The sequence below is a fragment of the Physeter macrocephalus genome, chromosome 4, assembly GCF_002837175.3.
Source record: "Physeter macrocephalus isolate SW-GA chromosome 4, ASM283717v5, whole genome shotgun sequence".
NCBI classification, from domain to species: Eukaryota; Metazoa; Chordata; class Mammalia; order Artiodactyla; family Physeteridae; genus Physeter; species Physeter macrocephalus.
Genome location: NC_041217.1, coordinates 25359895 through 25376533, shown reverse-complemented (window position 1 = coordinate 25376533; position 16639 = coordinate 25359895). Strand labels below are relative to the sequence as shown.

Below are 16639 nucleotides of genomic sequence, written 5' to 3'. Positions count from 1 at the left end.
ACCTGTGCAGCTGACCTCTGTTCTGCGTGTCCCTCAGCACTGAGTCCCCAGCAGATTTCCTCGGGGATTTAAATGACCATTGGACACTGGCACTGCAGAGACCAATCAATAAATCATTACTGAGTAGCCACTTGTATGGTTTCAAGTCTGGCTATTGACTTCGGCTTAATTGTTCTAGAATTCAAATGAGAAAACAAACTTTTTGATGAGCTGGAGGTGCGCAGGGTCACTGAGGGTGAACAGGGGGGAGTGGGAATACCCGGGTGGGAGCGGGATTACCCGGGTGGGAGCTTGTAACTTATGGTCCTGGAGGTCAAGATTCAGAGCATAAGGGCCTGGTGAGTAATGCTTTATCTTTGTCCAGCTTTGCAGCTTTTAAAGCTTGTTCATTGTATCATCTCATTTAATCACCACAGCAGCCTTTCCAAAGCGATACTGTTATCTTCACTTTGGGAAGGAGGAAAAGGAGGTCTCGCAGTAAGTATGCTGAAACTGGGATTGGGGCCATGGAGACTCAAGAGCTTGGATGTTTAACATTCAGAGGAGTCTTATGGGCCTTCTTTTAGTCCAGGCTCTTAGGAGATGGCCCAGTGAGGCCCACAGGTACTGACAACCAGAAAAACTTTAAATAAAATGTTTGAAAAGAGTTAGGCAAGAATAAGTGATAAAGACAGATCCAGCAGCAAGTGTTTCTCTCCTAATCAGGACAGCAGACTGGAGGCCAGTACGAGGCTGGAAGCAGAGCTTGCCCAGCTCTGTTCCTTCCCTAATCTGAAGCTTGAGAGCGGAGTGCCCTGACTTAACACACTGTACACGGTACCAGTTGGCAAACTTTCAATAATAGAGTCTGGAGTCTTTTGCTGAGATGACACGATTTGTCTACTCTCCAGGTTAAACACCTGCCCTGTGTCTAAAACAGTCAAAAATTGATTTTCAGTCTTGCCATGGAATGACTGCTGATTTATAATAACATGACATTGTTAGTGTTAAAACTGTATTAGTTTCTTCCTGATAATAAAAGTAATATATATTTCTGTAGAGAACCAGAAAAGAGTAAATTAAAAAATCAAAATTAGCAATATAGAAACTTTATTTGAACATCGCCATGGAAAGAGCTCCAGGAGTCATGAGATCATAGATCAGAACGTGCTATATCAATGCAGAGTGCTGTGTTTAGTGGTCCACAGAGAATAACTTTAATAATAATAATAACAACAGCAATAATGACAGCTACGTGAGTCTAAACAGTCTAAAATGTGGTAAGAAAATCACTTTACCAAAGTGGTTCTGCTGTTCCCACCCAGAGCTGACTGGAGCAGTTTGGTCAGAACAGAGTCTCTGTAGGGAATGTGTAAGACTTTCTTCCCCTTGGCTGCATCAGCCAGAGCACTGAATCAAAAGAAAATATAAAACAACAAAATTTTTTACATGTATCAAGAAGAAATCTGCTTCCCTGTGGATAAGTCAGAAACACTCCTCAAATCCCCTTGTTGACCTCATATACCAGAGACATGACTCTAAGGAATATCCAATAGTTGAGACACCTTCTGTACAAAGATGCTGAAGTTAAGCCAGCAGCAGAGGCTGCTGGTTCCATCTCCAAGGTCAGCACTGGAGAAACCATAACAGAGAGGGAAGCCCAGATCTGAGGCACTAACACACTAAACCTTTGGAGGAAAACCCAGAGCCTGCAGGCTATTGTAAATTTATGTATAGGGAAGGGTTGTGATCTGAGGAAGAGGGTGGCAGGCTAGCAGGGTGAAGATAGGAATGGGGAGTGGGTTTAAGTCCTTTTCTTGCCTTTCTCTCATACTGCCTTAGGAAGATCCATGGCATTAGGACCCCATAGGACTACAGCATCAGAGTAAAAATGCAAAACATAAACAATAACTTCTGCTCATCAATAGATACCTTTAAAAAGTGAAAAGTCAAGCTACTAACTGGGAGAAGATATTTACAATACATATACCTGAGAAAAGAGTAATAAAAATAGTTTAAAATGTCTGCAGATCAATCAAAAAGACAATAACTCAATAGAATAATCAGAAAAACTTAAGACCAGGTATTTTGAGAGGAAACATATTGCTAATAAGCAAATCAAATGATGCTCAAGCTTGTTAGTAACCAACTTTATCAAGACCATAGTAAAATATGTTTATATCCACTTAATTGGTAAATATCAAGAAATTTGACAACACCAAGCCTTAGAAAAGATGTGGATCAATGGGATATGTTATACATTGCTGCTGGGAATGTAAATTGGTCCAACCACTTTGGAGAACAATTTGTCACCATCTTGAAAAATAAGGTATTCACACACCTTATATATAAAACCCCCAAATTTCAATTCTTTGCCCATACCAAAAAAACTTTGAAATATTGATACCCAGTGATTTGTACAAGAATGTTCATGGTAGTACCGTCTGTAATAGCAAAAACCAAACAAAAACCTGGAAACAACCAAAATGCCAATTAACATGAGAATGAAGGAATAAATTGTGGCATATTCCCACAATGGAATACTACACAATAATGAAAAAGAAGTAACAACTGCTACTGTAACAACATAGATGAATCTCATAGACAGAACATTTAGTAAAAGAACAGAAAATAAATTAACCAGAGCCACACATAACATGGATAGATATTGTTAATAATGTTGAATCTAAAAGCAAACTCTACTCCTGGGTATGTACTTAAGAAGAATGAGTAATTATTTTCCCCAAAGTACATGTACAAGAACGTTGATAGCAACTTTATTCATAATAGTCAAAACCTGGAAACAAACTCAATGCCCATATAAGAGGAGAATGGATAAATAGTGGTATATTCCTACAATGGAATACTGCATAGTAATGAAAAACAATAATTGCTAAGTGAAACAGCATGGATTAGTCTCATAGACACAATCCTTAGTGAATGAAGCCAGATGTAAAAGACAATGACCTGGGCTCCCCTGGTGGCTCAGTGGTTAAGAATCCGCCTACCAAGGCAGAGGACATGGGTTCGAGCCCTGGTCCAGGAAGATCCCACATGCCGCAGAGCAACCAAGCCTGTGCGCCACAACTACTGAAGACTGCATGCCTAGAGCCTGTGCTCTGCAACAAGGGAAACCATTGAAATGAGAAGCCCACGCACCACAAGAAAGAGTAGCCCCTGCTTGCCGAAACTAGAGAGAGCCCCACACGCGCAGCAACAAAGACCCAAGGCAGCCAAAAATAAATAAATTAATTTTTTAAAAAAGACAATGACCTGATATACGTGATCTCATTTTTATGAAAACCAATACAGTTAGGTAAAACTAATCTTTGATAACAAAGGTCAATTTCTTTTGTTAGGATTAAAAATTAGGAGGAGGTATGAGGGAGTTTTCTGAGTTTTGGAAATGTACTATATCTCAATCTAGGTGATAATTACATAGATATATATACATATATAAAAATTCATTGAGCTGAACATTTAAGATTTGTGCACTTTACTATATGTAATTTATACCTAAGTAACCTTAACAATGCAAGATCCAGAAAGCAATATAATATTTTACCCTTTTATAAAATTCAAAAATCAGTGCTACTAATAAATAATAATGTGCACAAGCGATAAAACAAGAAATGATAAAAGAAAGAAAGAGGGAAGGAAGTAGGAAGGGAGGGAGATAAACATAAAATTCAATATGGTGGTTACCTCCAAGGGGAGAATAGGAGAGGAATACCAACTGTTTCTTGGGTTGGGTGGTGGTTTTATTAGTGTTTGTTATTTCATTTAAAAGCAATTAATTAGTTTAAAATAAAATCTACAGGAGGGCCAGGAATGAACCAATGATGATAGTGGGTCATGAACCAAGGGTCATGATTAATCTAAATTTTGATATTTTAGTTTATTTTTATGGCACAAATAAGTACCTATCCACTGATTATTTACCTGATAACATTTCCTAAATTGGTTAAACTTAAGTTAACTCGTGATCCTTCCCTCAGTCTGTCACCTTCAGATCCTGAAGATTTCTACCTTTCACTTCCAGCTAAATCCACCAAATTAATACTGGATTGTTTGCTGAGGTCTCTGTCTAGGAAAACCTGTAGGAAAGCAACACAGGTCATGCTATTAGAGTGGTAGCAGACTCCACAAGAAGACAATCTATTTTACATTCTAAAATACTTTTTCTAGTTGTATTTCACACTCAAAAAAGATGTAATAAAATTTGCAAGTTAAAATGCCATCCTCTTTATAATGACATTTTACAATAAAATTACTAGGTTCAAATGTCTCAGTTGCCCCTTCCCAATTCTGCAAATCTACTTCCAATGATATATTAGATACCAATTATTGCCCTAGTATTTCTGTGATCAATAAGTATTTTAAATCTACTGTGAAATCTGGAAAATAAGTAACTGTTCAGGATGGTGTAGTCACATAATAGAAAGAACGCTACAGATTCCCTTTCTGTCATGTAACTGTGAACAAATGATTTAACTTTTCAGAGTTTCAACTTTCTCAGTTGTAAAATAGGGATGATAGCATGTTATTGGGATGTTATGAGGGTAAAAGATAATAGATGCAATGGTTCTAACCATGTCTGGCATACATTAATAGGTGTTAATATTGTTACTGACACCAATAAACAGATTAAAATCATTCTTTTCCAGTTAATTTTGTCTCTTGCCTCTAAAATATCAAGTTTAAAAAATAGCAGGGCAAACCATATTTAAAGTTTATGAATGCAGTAACATTGTAAAATTAAGTGAATAATATTTGAAAGTTTACAAGGTTCTTTAAAATGCAGAATGCTATTTAGACTTCTCAACATTCCTATGAGCATAACTATTCATCTCATTTTTACAGAACAAGAAACTGAGACTTAGGAAAGGTAAGTTACTTCCCAAAATTTCAGAGATGGTAAACAGAGTCATACATGGTCTAGTGTTTCTCCACTATTCCTGGCTAGAGCAGGACAATCTTTATTTATTACTATTTTATCTATTACTAGTGCTGTGGCTTAGGGGATGGAGGTGGTAAAATTGTAGCTAAATGTTTAACCAGGCTTTGTGAATAACCATGTCTGAATCAGATTGTCCATAATTGTAGAGATCATTCAGTGATATCCACCAAGGAGAATGGAGGAGAAAAGTGTGCTCTAGTTTATCAAAGATTCTAGTTAGTGGGGCGTTACATGGATTACCTGATTTCAAAGACTTTATCTTTGTACTTCCAAATATCAGAAAGACACTTCAGTATCTGGTGGTCCCCTAGGCTCATGGATCTGAAAGTTGGGCATTATTATATTGGTGATGTACATAAGGCCTACTAGTAGAATTCTCCATGACAAACCACAGACCCACTCTCCTATCTCCACAGTTTGATCAACTTGGGGGTCAAAACCTGTTTCCCAGAGCATGGAATTTACTTGAGAGAAAGCAGTCTTTAAGTCCCAGGGGCATTTCTGGGATTTGGTAGGTCTTACTGCCACCCCTCTGTTAGTAATGGGCTCTCTTCGGCCGGGGTTGGGGGGCATGGATGCTGGGAGAGGGAGGCAAGAAGACAAGTGCCTCACTTTCTCCTGCTTCTGACCCTATAGTCTATGTTTGGAAAGAGCCACCTTAATCCATAGATCAAATCTAAAAAGATTCCATAATACTCACCAGCCCATAATGCTACTGGGAACCTTTCCCTGGACCCCCTTGGAGGGAGGTGGGGACAATGGCATCCACTTGAATCTCATCTGCTTGAACTGAATGGTGATGACCATGTGAGACCGGCTGCTGCTGGCATTCATGTTGGTCGAAGCTGTGGTCCTTATTTTTGTTCCTTGTTCCATCAGTCTTTCAATCTGGGCATAGTTCTCACAAGGCACTGACTTTAGACCATCCACATAAAAGCCCAGCTGTTGGTCTTCCCTTACTTTTAGCCCTCCAGGTTTCTTGGTTTTGGACAGCAAATCTCTTACCTGTGGAAAAAAGAATAAATAATGCAAAATTCAGGAAGGCAAGGATTTTTGTTTATTTCACTGTTACAGCTCCTCCTAGAATATATTAAATGCTCAGTAAATATGTATTGGATGAATGAATAAATGTTAAAGTTCTGTAGGTACCAGACCACCTCATAATTTAAATAAGTAAGGAATAAAGAAATGAGAAGCAAGAAAATATGGAAACCTGTTGTAATTAGTGAAATCAGAAGCATATTTTTTTTTAAAAATTCAGTTTTATTATGTTCAAGAGCACTTCAACCAGACTGCGAGGTCCCTGAGGGCAGGACATGTTTCTTTACTAGGACAGTAAATCCTAACATGGTTCCTGACATGTGGTAGGAACTCAGTGAATGCTTGTGGAGAGGATAGTGTAACTGAAGCTAAGCTAACAAGTAATGTTTAATACACTGAATATGGAGTATTGGCGGAACTGCTTTTGTAGCATGAAAAAACATTTTAGTTGGTATCTACAGTTGTCTGACTTTACATAGGTGATTCTAAAGCTTTTGTGCTTGAAAACATTGTTCTTGGATTATCCTAAATATTCTCCTAGCAATCTTGTTAACTCTTGTAGTTGATTCTCAACTCCTTTGTGAATAATATAAAAATAAATGATCCCAGCCTCTTTCTGAATTATCACAAATTTTGTATTACAGAGATATGAAGTCTTACTTTCCTGAGAACAGTGATAAATGAAACTTAAAACAGTTAAAAGTTAGTAACATTCAAAGTACCTAATGTTCTGCCTAGGTTAAACCATGCTGCAACAAATGCCACCACTGTGAATATCTACTTCCAAGGGAAACTTACTTAACCCAAACAGTATTTGCTACAGCCAAACCTAACAAGAGACTGTGGGTAATTCTTTGGATCTTCTTCTTATTATTGGAGATTTGTGTGATGTCACACTTAGACCATGGCCTCAGGTGAAAGTCCATGTTGCCTCTCTCCCAAAAAAGCCCCTTCTGCCAAGGCACAGTAAGTCGAACTATGGGAACCTGGTAGAGCCAGAGCCCCTACAGCAGGTAGTTGGTGTTATACGATGCAGGGAGATCTGGGCTGGGAATCTGACCTGGGTTCTTAGTTCTGGTTCTGTCTCCAAAGTGTGAGAGCTTTAGAAAGTCTCTTACATTCCCAGTTTTCTCCTCATAAGAGAAGAGCGATGGATAAAATGGTCTCTAAGATCTCCCCAAGTATTCTGTAGCTTTAAGTCCTTAGAGTCAAAGCAAGATCACAGATTGAATTCAGGAAAGCAAATTAGGACAGTGGACAGAAAGGCCAGAGATAAGAAGACATCAGAATGGAGGCAACTCTGCCTTAGATAGGAAGCCTTTTCTATAACTTCCACTGAGTGATTATAAATTGTAGGAAGCGGCATCTAAGGCTGAAGATGTGTCTGAAGAAGGCTTATTAGATAAAAGGTAAGTAGGCTTATCTAAATGGAATAGGGAAGTGCCCAGAGACAAGGGCAGATCCTGGTACCAGATCCTCCAGGTTGTACCTGCAGATTGAATCGATGGTTATCACGAGAACTTCCTCACTCACCTCAGCTCTTGTGAACTCTCCTAAGTCTGTCTCTATCTGGCACTCCTTCAAATATGACTTTGCCGCTAGAGAAATCTTCTAAAACCCCAGTCTGATTCTCTTATTTCCCTGTTTAGAACCCTTCACTGACTCTCCATTGCCTCCCAGACAAAGAGCCTTTGCCTTTTAGCAACTGATGTTTAGCTCCATCTACTGATGCTTCCCTGTTCTCACCTCCCCACATGCTTCCAGCTCTGGTTACACAGGACCCTCACTGTTCCCTTAAACACCATGTGCTTTCACGTATCCCTGGACTTATTAAATACGAATCCTGCTGCCTAAAGGGCCCCCCAGCCCTCCTACTGCCTCACCAAACTCATAAATATCTTTCAAGGCCCAGTCTAACTCTGTTGACAAACAAACCAACAATCCCAGGCAGTATTAGTTCTCTCTCTTCTATGCCTTTCTTTTCACCATTCATGCGGCATATGTAATATATTTTATTATTATCTGCAGTGGATGTTATATCTTCTACGAAACTTCTCCATGGCAGGAATCATGTCTTAGGTTTTATTCATTCTCAGAGTCTAGTATGATGTCTGAAACATGAAAAGTATCTAATAAATGTCACTTTGTTGAAGTACTGCTGGAAAAATACCAGAGACTCATAGAAGGTGAGACATGAAGAAGTATTTAGGATGTCCAATGTCCTTATTTTAGAGATAAGAAAAGAGAACTCCAGAGAGATTATCCTCATTAATAGGTATCAGTAAGGGACCCACAATGTGATGCCATTTCCCCCTGTTCCTTTCACAAGAACTTTGTAATAAAGGAAGTAAAGTTGTCCTCCTGAAGTTATTGGTATGAAATAAAGGAGCTATACTGTCTCCCAAGCCCATCAACTTGAAAGAAATAGAAACTTAATCTGTGACCTTAACATAATAACCCATTTGAATTTACTATCAACCTTCAACAGTAATAAATGGCTCATGGAAGCATATGAGAAAAAAATGGATATTTTCTCTCCTTAATATAAAGAGAAAAATACTGACAGATTTATTCCTTCAGTAATATTTATTTAGTAACGATTAAGTGCAAGGCTTTGGGATAGTGCTTGGGGTTACTCAAGAAATCTTGGGGTATGAAACTACCCTTAAGAAACTTACAATTATAGATACCTCTGTCAATTTACCCATTCAGCAAACCTTAGGGGCATCCATTCTAAACCAAGTATTACACTAAGTATTGCCAATAGAAAGGTGGAATTATCTGTTCTGGAGATACAAATATGTAAGTAAAATTTTACAGTATGATATAAGCACAAAGAGGAAAAGTTGCTCAATATCTAGTGTTTGATAAGCACTACGTTAGAAATTTAAGATTCAGTGCATCTCAAAGTGTAGTGTCTTATGTTAAATTCTCTACTTTATAAATAAGCAAACTGAGCTCTGAGATAAAGTGATATCCCAAAGTCACAAAGCTAGTAAATGAGAGAGCTGGGGTTTGAAACCAGGTTCTATGATCAGGCAAACTATGGCCCATGGGTCAAATTCAGCCCTCCACTTGTTTTTGTATGATCATTGAGGTAAGAATGTTTTCCACATTTTTTAATGGCTGAAAAAATCAAAAGAAAAATATTTTGTGACATGAAAATTAGGTGAAATTCAAGCTTCAGTGTCTGTAAACAAAGGTTTATTGGTATGCAGCCACGTCCACTCACTTACATATCCTCTGTGGCTGCTTTTGTGCTCTGAGGGCAGAATACAGTAGTGGTGACAGAGACTTTATTGCCCTCAAAGCCTAAAATATTTTCTGTCTGGACTTTGAAGATAAAGTTTGCCAACCACTGTACTGAAGCCAGACTGACTGAAGCCTTAGGATGTATAGAGGAGCTGACATCTGAGCTGGATTTGAAGTTTAGTAGTTTCTTTAAGGCTAGAGAAAGCAGGAAGGGTATTCCAGGTAGGGGAAGATAGATGTAGGAAAGAATGGCATATTCTGGAAAGGAAGAATAGTTCTATGTGACTGAAGAATAGAATGTGTGGAGATACAAGGACATAAAATGAAGTGGAACTTACATAAAATGAGGTAGGTTAGGGCTGAATAGTCAATGCCAGGCTAAAGAGTTTTGACTTTATCTGTAGGATAGGTGATGGGGAGCCTCTGATGTTTATTAAGCTGCAGAGAGTCACTCAGATTTGTGTGTCAGAAAATATAATCACTGTTACCTGTTCATTGTAAATTTCCAGCATGCTGAATGTAACATGTATAAAAAAGGGCATAAAGTAAATTAAGATTCTCTTGAAACAGTCATCTTTGAAAAAAAAAAGTACTATGGAAACAAGATAAATGTACAATAAAGGAAAAAGCTAAATATTAAATATAGTAAAGCTCTTTTTCACAAGCAATAGGAGATTCTCAAATAATTTTAATGATATGGAGGAAGTTCTTAATATAAATTAAAAACAGGGCTTCCCTGGTGGCACAGTGGTTGAGAGTCCACCTGCCGATGCAGGGGACACGGGTTCGTGCCCCGGTCCGGGAGGATCCCACATGCCACGGAGTGGCTGGGCCCATGAGCCATGGCCGCTGGGCCTTCGCGTCCGGAGCCTGTGCTCCACAACGGGAGAAGCCACAACAGTGAGAGGCCCACGTACCGCAAAAACAACAACAACAACAAAAACAGATACAAAACATTGCATGTGTGTGTGCCTGTGTGTGTGTGTGTTTCAGTCTCAATTGTGAAGAGAAAAAGGTTGTTTTTTATTACTCACTCTCTGATCTGAACATATGCAGAGAAAAAGATTGGTCTTTACCCTACTGTGCTTTTGGAATAATGCTAGCCAAGCTTACACCCCTTAAACAGGAGATTGGGGGAATCTGAACTACTCTAGTCTGAGAAAAGGCTCTAAGATACTGACATTTTGCCACCACCATCCCTCACCCATGGAAAGCTGGCTTCCTGTTAGTCACCCTGTGGTGAGTCTTGCCAGTCAAACTTTACCTCCCCAGAGCTTCCAACTAGCTTCAGAAAGCATCACATTTTAAGATGAACAAATGGGAGGGGAGATCAAGATGGCAGCGCTGGAGGACACTAAGCTCACCTCCCCTCATTAACACATCAAAAATACGTCTACCCGTGGAGCAATTCTCACTGAAAACTAATTGGAAACCAGCAGAAGGATGCTTACAAAACCAAGGCTATAAGAAAGATCCACACAGAATCGGGTCGGAAGGGAAGAGAAGGAATCAGGTCGGGATCTGCGCCCCTGGGATGGACACAGAAGAGGAGAGGTATTACACAGGCTTGGAGATCCTCCTGGGGAGTAAGAGGTTTGAACACACAGTGGGCAACCCAGCCCTGGGGCCTGACACCGGGAGGATGAGTCTCCCTAGCTGGTTTGAAAACCAGTGAGACTGACAGAGGGCTGTAAGAAACCTAGACTCCACTCATGAAGAGTGTGCACACACTTGCTTACTCCAGAAACAAGGCAGAGAAAGCATATTAAAACTGCATGGGACTCTGGCCAGTTTCCTGCAACTGCCCTGGCATGCCCCAGCCAGAGCCGAGCACCTGCTCCAGCCCCTATTGCCCCAGCACTGCTGCCCTCTGGGTTGAAGGTGCTGGGATGGGGAAGAGCACACACTTAAAAGCCAGCTTCGACTCAACCCTAAAGGCTTCTGCTCCAGTAACTTGAGGCTCGACCCTGCCCCCTATAGGGCAGTGACAGCCACTGAGAAGCCCCAGGTCAGACCTGGCTCTGGTCCTAGCTCCTCCATCTCCAGAACTTCCCAAATAAGCAGAAACCAAAAGAGTTTATCAATACTAAATCGACTCTAAAAAAATGTTAAAAGGGCTTCTCTAAGTGGAAAAGACTACAACAACTAAGAATCTATAGGAAAGGAAAAATCTCACTAGCAAAGGCAAATATATAGTAAAGGCTGTGGATCAATAACTTAAATAAACTAGTATGAAGATTAAAAGACAAAAAAATTATAAAATAAACTATAATTATAATAAACAGTGAAGGGATAAGCATGAAGATATAAAATATGACATCACAAACACAAACATAGGGGAAGGGAGGAAAAAAATGTAGATTTTAGAATATGTTTGAACTTAAATGAGCACCAGTTTCAAACAAGTAGATATAGGATAAGATATATGAAACCCATGATAGCCACAAGTCAAAAACCTACAACAGACACACAAAAACTAGAGAGAAAGGGACACAAGCATACCACTAAAGAAAATCATCAAACCACAAGGGAAGAAACTAAAAGAAGAACTAACAGAGAAGAACTAAAATTTAAAAAATGGTCAAGGATTAGACCATGTTTTTCTAGATTCCACATATGAGTGAAATCATATAGTATTTGTCTTTCTCCACCTGTAATGCCTTCAAGGTCCATCCATGTTGTCGCAAATGGCAGGATTTCATTATTTTATATATATATATATATATGTCCACATCTTCTTTATCCATTCATCCTTGATGGACATTTAAGTTGCGTCCATATCTTGGCTATTGTAAATAATGCTGCTATGCAATTCGGGGTGCATGTATCTTTATGAATTGTTGTTTTCATTGTTTCTGGGTAAATATCCAGGAGTGGAATTACTGGATCATATGGTAGTTCTTTTTTAGTTTTCTGAGGAATCTCCATTCTGTTTTCCATAGTGACTGTACCAATTTAAAGTCTCACCAATAGTCACAAGTGTTCCCTTTTCTCCACTTCCTCACTAACACTTACCTCTTGTCATTTTTTTTTGTTTTTTTCTGGCCATGCCACACAGCTTGCGGGATCTTAGTTCCCCGACCAGGGATCAAACCTGGGCCCATGGCACTGGAAGCCTGCATCTTAACCACTAGACCACCAGGGAATTCCCTATCTCTTGTCATTTTTGATGATAGCCATTCTAACAGGTGCAAGGTGACACTGAAATGGAGCAGGACCCTATGGTCATTGCCCACTATGTCTTCATCCTGCCTTTTGTGTGTGGAAAAAGTTTAGTCAAAGAATAAGTTTAATCAGAGAAGCAAGATAATGCAGAAACAAAAGAAAACAGTCTAGGATTGGTTCAAGATGGCGGAATAGAAGGACATGCAATCACTCCCTCTTGTGAGAGCACCAGAATCACAACTTACTGCTGAACAATCATTGATAGGAAGACACTGGAACTCACCAAAAAAGATACCCCACATCCAAAGTCAAAGGAGAAGCTGCAATGAGATGGTAGGAGGGGTGCAAGCACAATAAAATCAAATCCCATAACCACTGGGTGGGTGACTCACAAGCTGGAGAACAATTATACCACAGAAGTCTACCCACTGGAGCGAAGGTTCTGAGCCCCATGTCAGGTTTCCCAACCTGGGGGTCTGGCAATGGGAGGAGGAATTCCCAGAGAATCAGACTTTGAAGCCTAGTGGGATTTGATTACAGGACTTCAACAGGACTGGGGGAAACAGAGACTCCACTCTTGGAGGGCACACACAAAGTAATGTCCACATCAGGACCCAGGGGGAAGGAGCAGTGACCCCATAGGAGACTGAACCAGGCCTACCTGCTAGTGTTGGAGGGTTTCCTGCAGAGGCGGAGGGTGGCTGTGGCTCATGGCAGGGACAAGGACACTGGCAGCAGAAGCTCTGGGAAATACTCCTTGGCATGAGCCCTCCTGGAGTCCACCATTAGCCCCAGCGAAGAGCCTGCAGCCTCCAGTGCTGGGTCGCCTCAGGCCACCCCACCCATCAGCAGACAAGCAAAGTTTTACTGAGCTCTGCCCATCAGAGCAACACCAGCTCTACCCACCACCAGTCCCTCTCAACGGGAAACTAGCACAAGCCTCTTAGACAGCCTCATCCACCAGAGGGCAGACAGCAGAAGCAAGAAGAACTACAATCCTGAAGCCTGTGGAACAAAAACCACATTCACAGAAAGATAGACAATATGAAAAGGCAGAGGGCTAAGTATCAGATGAAGGAGCAAGATAAAACCCCAGAAAAACAACTAAATGAAGTGGAGATAGGCAACCTTCCAGAAAAAGAATTCAGAATAATGAGAGTGAAGATGATCCAGGACCTCGGAAAAGAATGGAGGCAAAGACTGAGAAGATGCAAGAAATGTTTAACAAAGACTTAGAAGAATTAAAGAACAAAAACACCTAGATGAATTAAAGAACAAACAGAGATGAACAATACGACTGAAATGAAAAATACACTAGAAGGAAATCAATAGCAGAATAACTGAGGCAGAAGTACGGATAAGTGACCAGGAAGATGGAATGGGGGAATTCACTGCCACAGAATAGAATAAAGAAAAAAGAATGAAAAGAAACGAAGACAGCCTATGAGACCTCTGGGACAACATTAAACGCACCAACATTCACAGTATAGGGGTCCCAGAGGAGAAGAGAGAGAGAAAGGACCAGAGAAAATCTTTGAAGAGATTATAGTCGAAAATTTCCCTAACATGGGAAAGGAAATAGCCACCCAAGTCCAAGAAGTGCAGAGAGTCCCAGGCAGGATAAACCCAAGGAGAAACATGCAGAGACACACAGTAATCAAACTGACAAATATTAAAGACAAAGAAAAATTATTAAAAGCAACAAGGGAAAAATGACAAATAACACACAAGAGAACTCACATAAGGTTAACAGCTGATTTCTCAGCAGAAACTCTACATACCAGAAGGGAGTGGCATGATATACTTAAAGTGGTGAAAGGGAAGAACCTACAACCAAGAATACTCTATGCGGCAAGGATCTCATTCAGATTCGATGGAGAAATCAAAAGCTTTACAGACAAGCAAAAGCTAAGAGAATTCAGCACCACCAAACCAGCTCTACAACAAATGCTAAAGGAACTTCTCTAAGTGGGAAACACAAGAGAAGAAAAGGACCTAGAAACACAAACCCGAAACAATTAAGAAAATGGTAATAGGAACATACATATCAACTGCTAACAGCCATAAAAGGGGAAATCGACAGTAACACAATAATAGTAGGGGAATTTAACAACCCACTTTCACCAATGGACAGATCGTCCAAAATGAAAATACATAAGGAAACACAAGCCTTAAATGATACATTAAACAAGATGGACTTAATTGATATTTTTAGGACATTCCAGCCCAAAACAACAGAATACACTTTCTTCTCAAGTGTTCATGGAACATTCTCCAGGATGGATCACACCTTGGGTCACAAATAAAGCCTCAGTAGATTTAAGAAAATTGAAATCATCTCAAGCACCTTTTCCAACCACAACGCTATGAGATTAGAAATCAATTACAGGGGAAAAAACCCATAAAAACCACAAACACATGGAGGCTAAACAATACACTACTAAATAACCAAGAGATCACTGATGAATCAAGGAGGAAATCAAAAAATACCTAGAGACAAATGACAATGAAAACACAATGATCCAAAACCTAGGGGATGCAACAAAAGTAGTTCTAAAATGGAAGTTTATAGCAATACAATCCTACCTCAAGAAACAAGAAAAATCTCAAATAAACTATCTAACCTTACACCTAAAGGAACTAGAGAAAGAAGAACAAACATAAGCCAAAGTTAGTACAAGGAAAGAAATCCTAAAGATCAGAGCAGAAATAAATGAAATAGAAAAAAGAAAACAATAGCAAAGATCAACAAAACTAAAAGCTAGTTCTTTGAGAAGATAAACAAAATTGATAAACCATTAGCCAGATTCATCAAGAAAAAGAGGGAGAGGACTCTAAAATTAGAAATGAAAAAGGGAAGTTACAACCGACACCACAGAAATAAAAAGCATCCTAAGAGACGACTACAAGCAGCTCTATGCCAATAAAATGGACAACCTGGAAGAAATGGACAAATTCTTAGAAAGGTATAACCTTCCAAGACTGAACCAGGAAGAAACAGAAAACATGAACAGACCAATCACAAGTAAAGAATTGAAACTGTGATTAAAAATCTTCCAACAAACCAAAGTCCAGGAACAGATGGCTTCACAGGTGAATTCAATCAAACATTTAGAGAAGAGCTAACACCTTCTCAAACTCTTCCAAAAAACTGCAGAGGAAGGAACACTCCCAAATTCATTCTACGAGCTCACCATCACCCTGATACCAAAACCAAAGATGCTAAAAAAAAAAAAAAAAGAAAATTACAGAACAATAACACTGATGGATATAGATGAAAAAATCCTCAACAAAATACTAGCAAACAGAATCCAACAACACATTAAAAGGATCATATACCATGATCAAGTGGGATTTATCCCAGGGATGCAAGAATTCTTCAATATATGCAAATCAATAAATGCGATACACCATATTAACAAATTGAAGGAGAAAAACCATATGATCATCTCAATAGATGAAGAAAAAGCTTGTGACAAGCGTTATACCCATTTATGGTAAAAACTCTCCAGAAAGTGGGCATAGAGGGAACCTACCTCAACATAATAAAGGCCATATAGGACAAACCCACAGTAAACATCATTCTCAATCGTGAAAAACTGAAAACATTTCCTCTAAGATCAGGAACAAGACAAGGATGTCCACGCTTGCCACTATTATTCAACATAATTTTGGAAGTCCTAGCCACGGCAATCAGAGAAGAAAAAGAAATAAAAGGAATACAAATTGGAAAAGAAGAAGTAAAACTGTCACTGTTTGCAGGTGACATGATACTATACATAGAGAATCCTAAAGATGCCACCAGAAAACTACTAGAGCTAATCAATGAATCTGATAAAGTTGCAGGATACAAAATTAATGCACAGAAATCTCTTGCATTCCTATACACTAACAATGAAAGATCAGAAAGAGAAATTAAAGAAACAATCCCATTCACCATTGCAACAAAAAGAATAAAATACCTAGGAATAAACTTACCTAAGGAGGTAAAAGATCTGTACTCAGAAAACTATAAGACTCTGATGAAAAAAATCAAAGATGACACAAACAGATGGAGTGATATACCACGTTCTTGGATTGGAAGAATCAATATTGTGAAAATGACTATACTACCCAAAGCAATCTACAGATTCAATGCAATCCCTATCAAATTACCAATGGCATTTTTTTACAGAACAAGAACAAAAAAATCTTAAAATTTGTATGGAGACACAAAAGACCCCGAATAGCCAAAGCAGTATT

At 39.2% G+C, this 16639-nt stretch overlaps 1 protein-coding gene across 1 annotated transcript in view; it reads right to left on the bottom strand.

Moving 5' to 3' along the window:
• The window catches only part of LOC102984258 (kinesin-like protein KIF28P), an 85135-nt gene that overhangs the window by 40024 nt on the left and 28472 nt on the right, over positions 1–16639 (bottom strand). Inside the window, 4 exon segments of the mRNA XM_028488120.2 lie at positions 1278–1389; positions 3922–4080; positions 5724–5944; positions 9721–9756. Of these exon segments, the coding sequence (XP_028343921.1) occupies positions 1278–1389; positions 3922–4080; positions 5724–5944; positions 9721–9756 (528 nt within the window).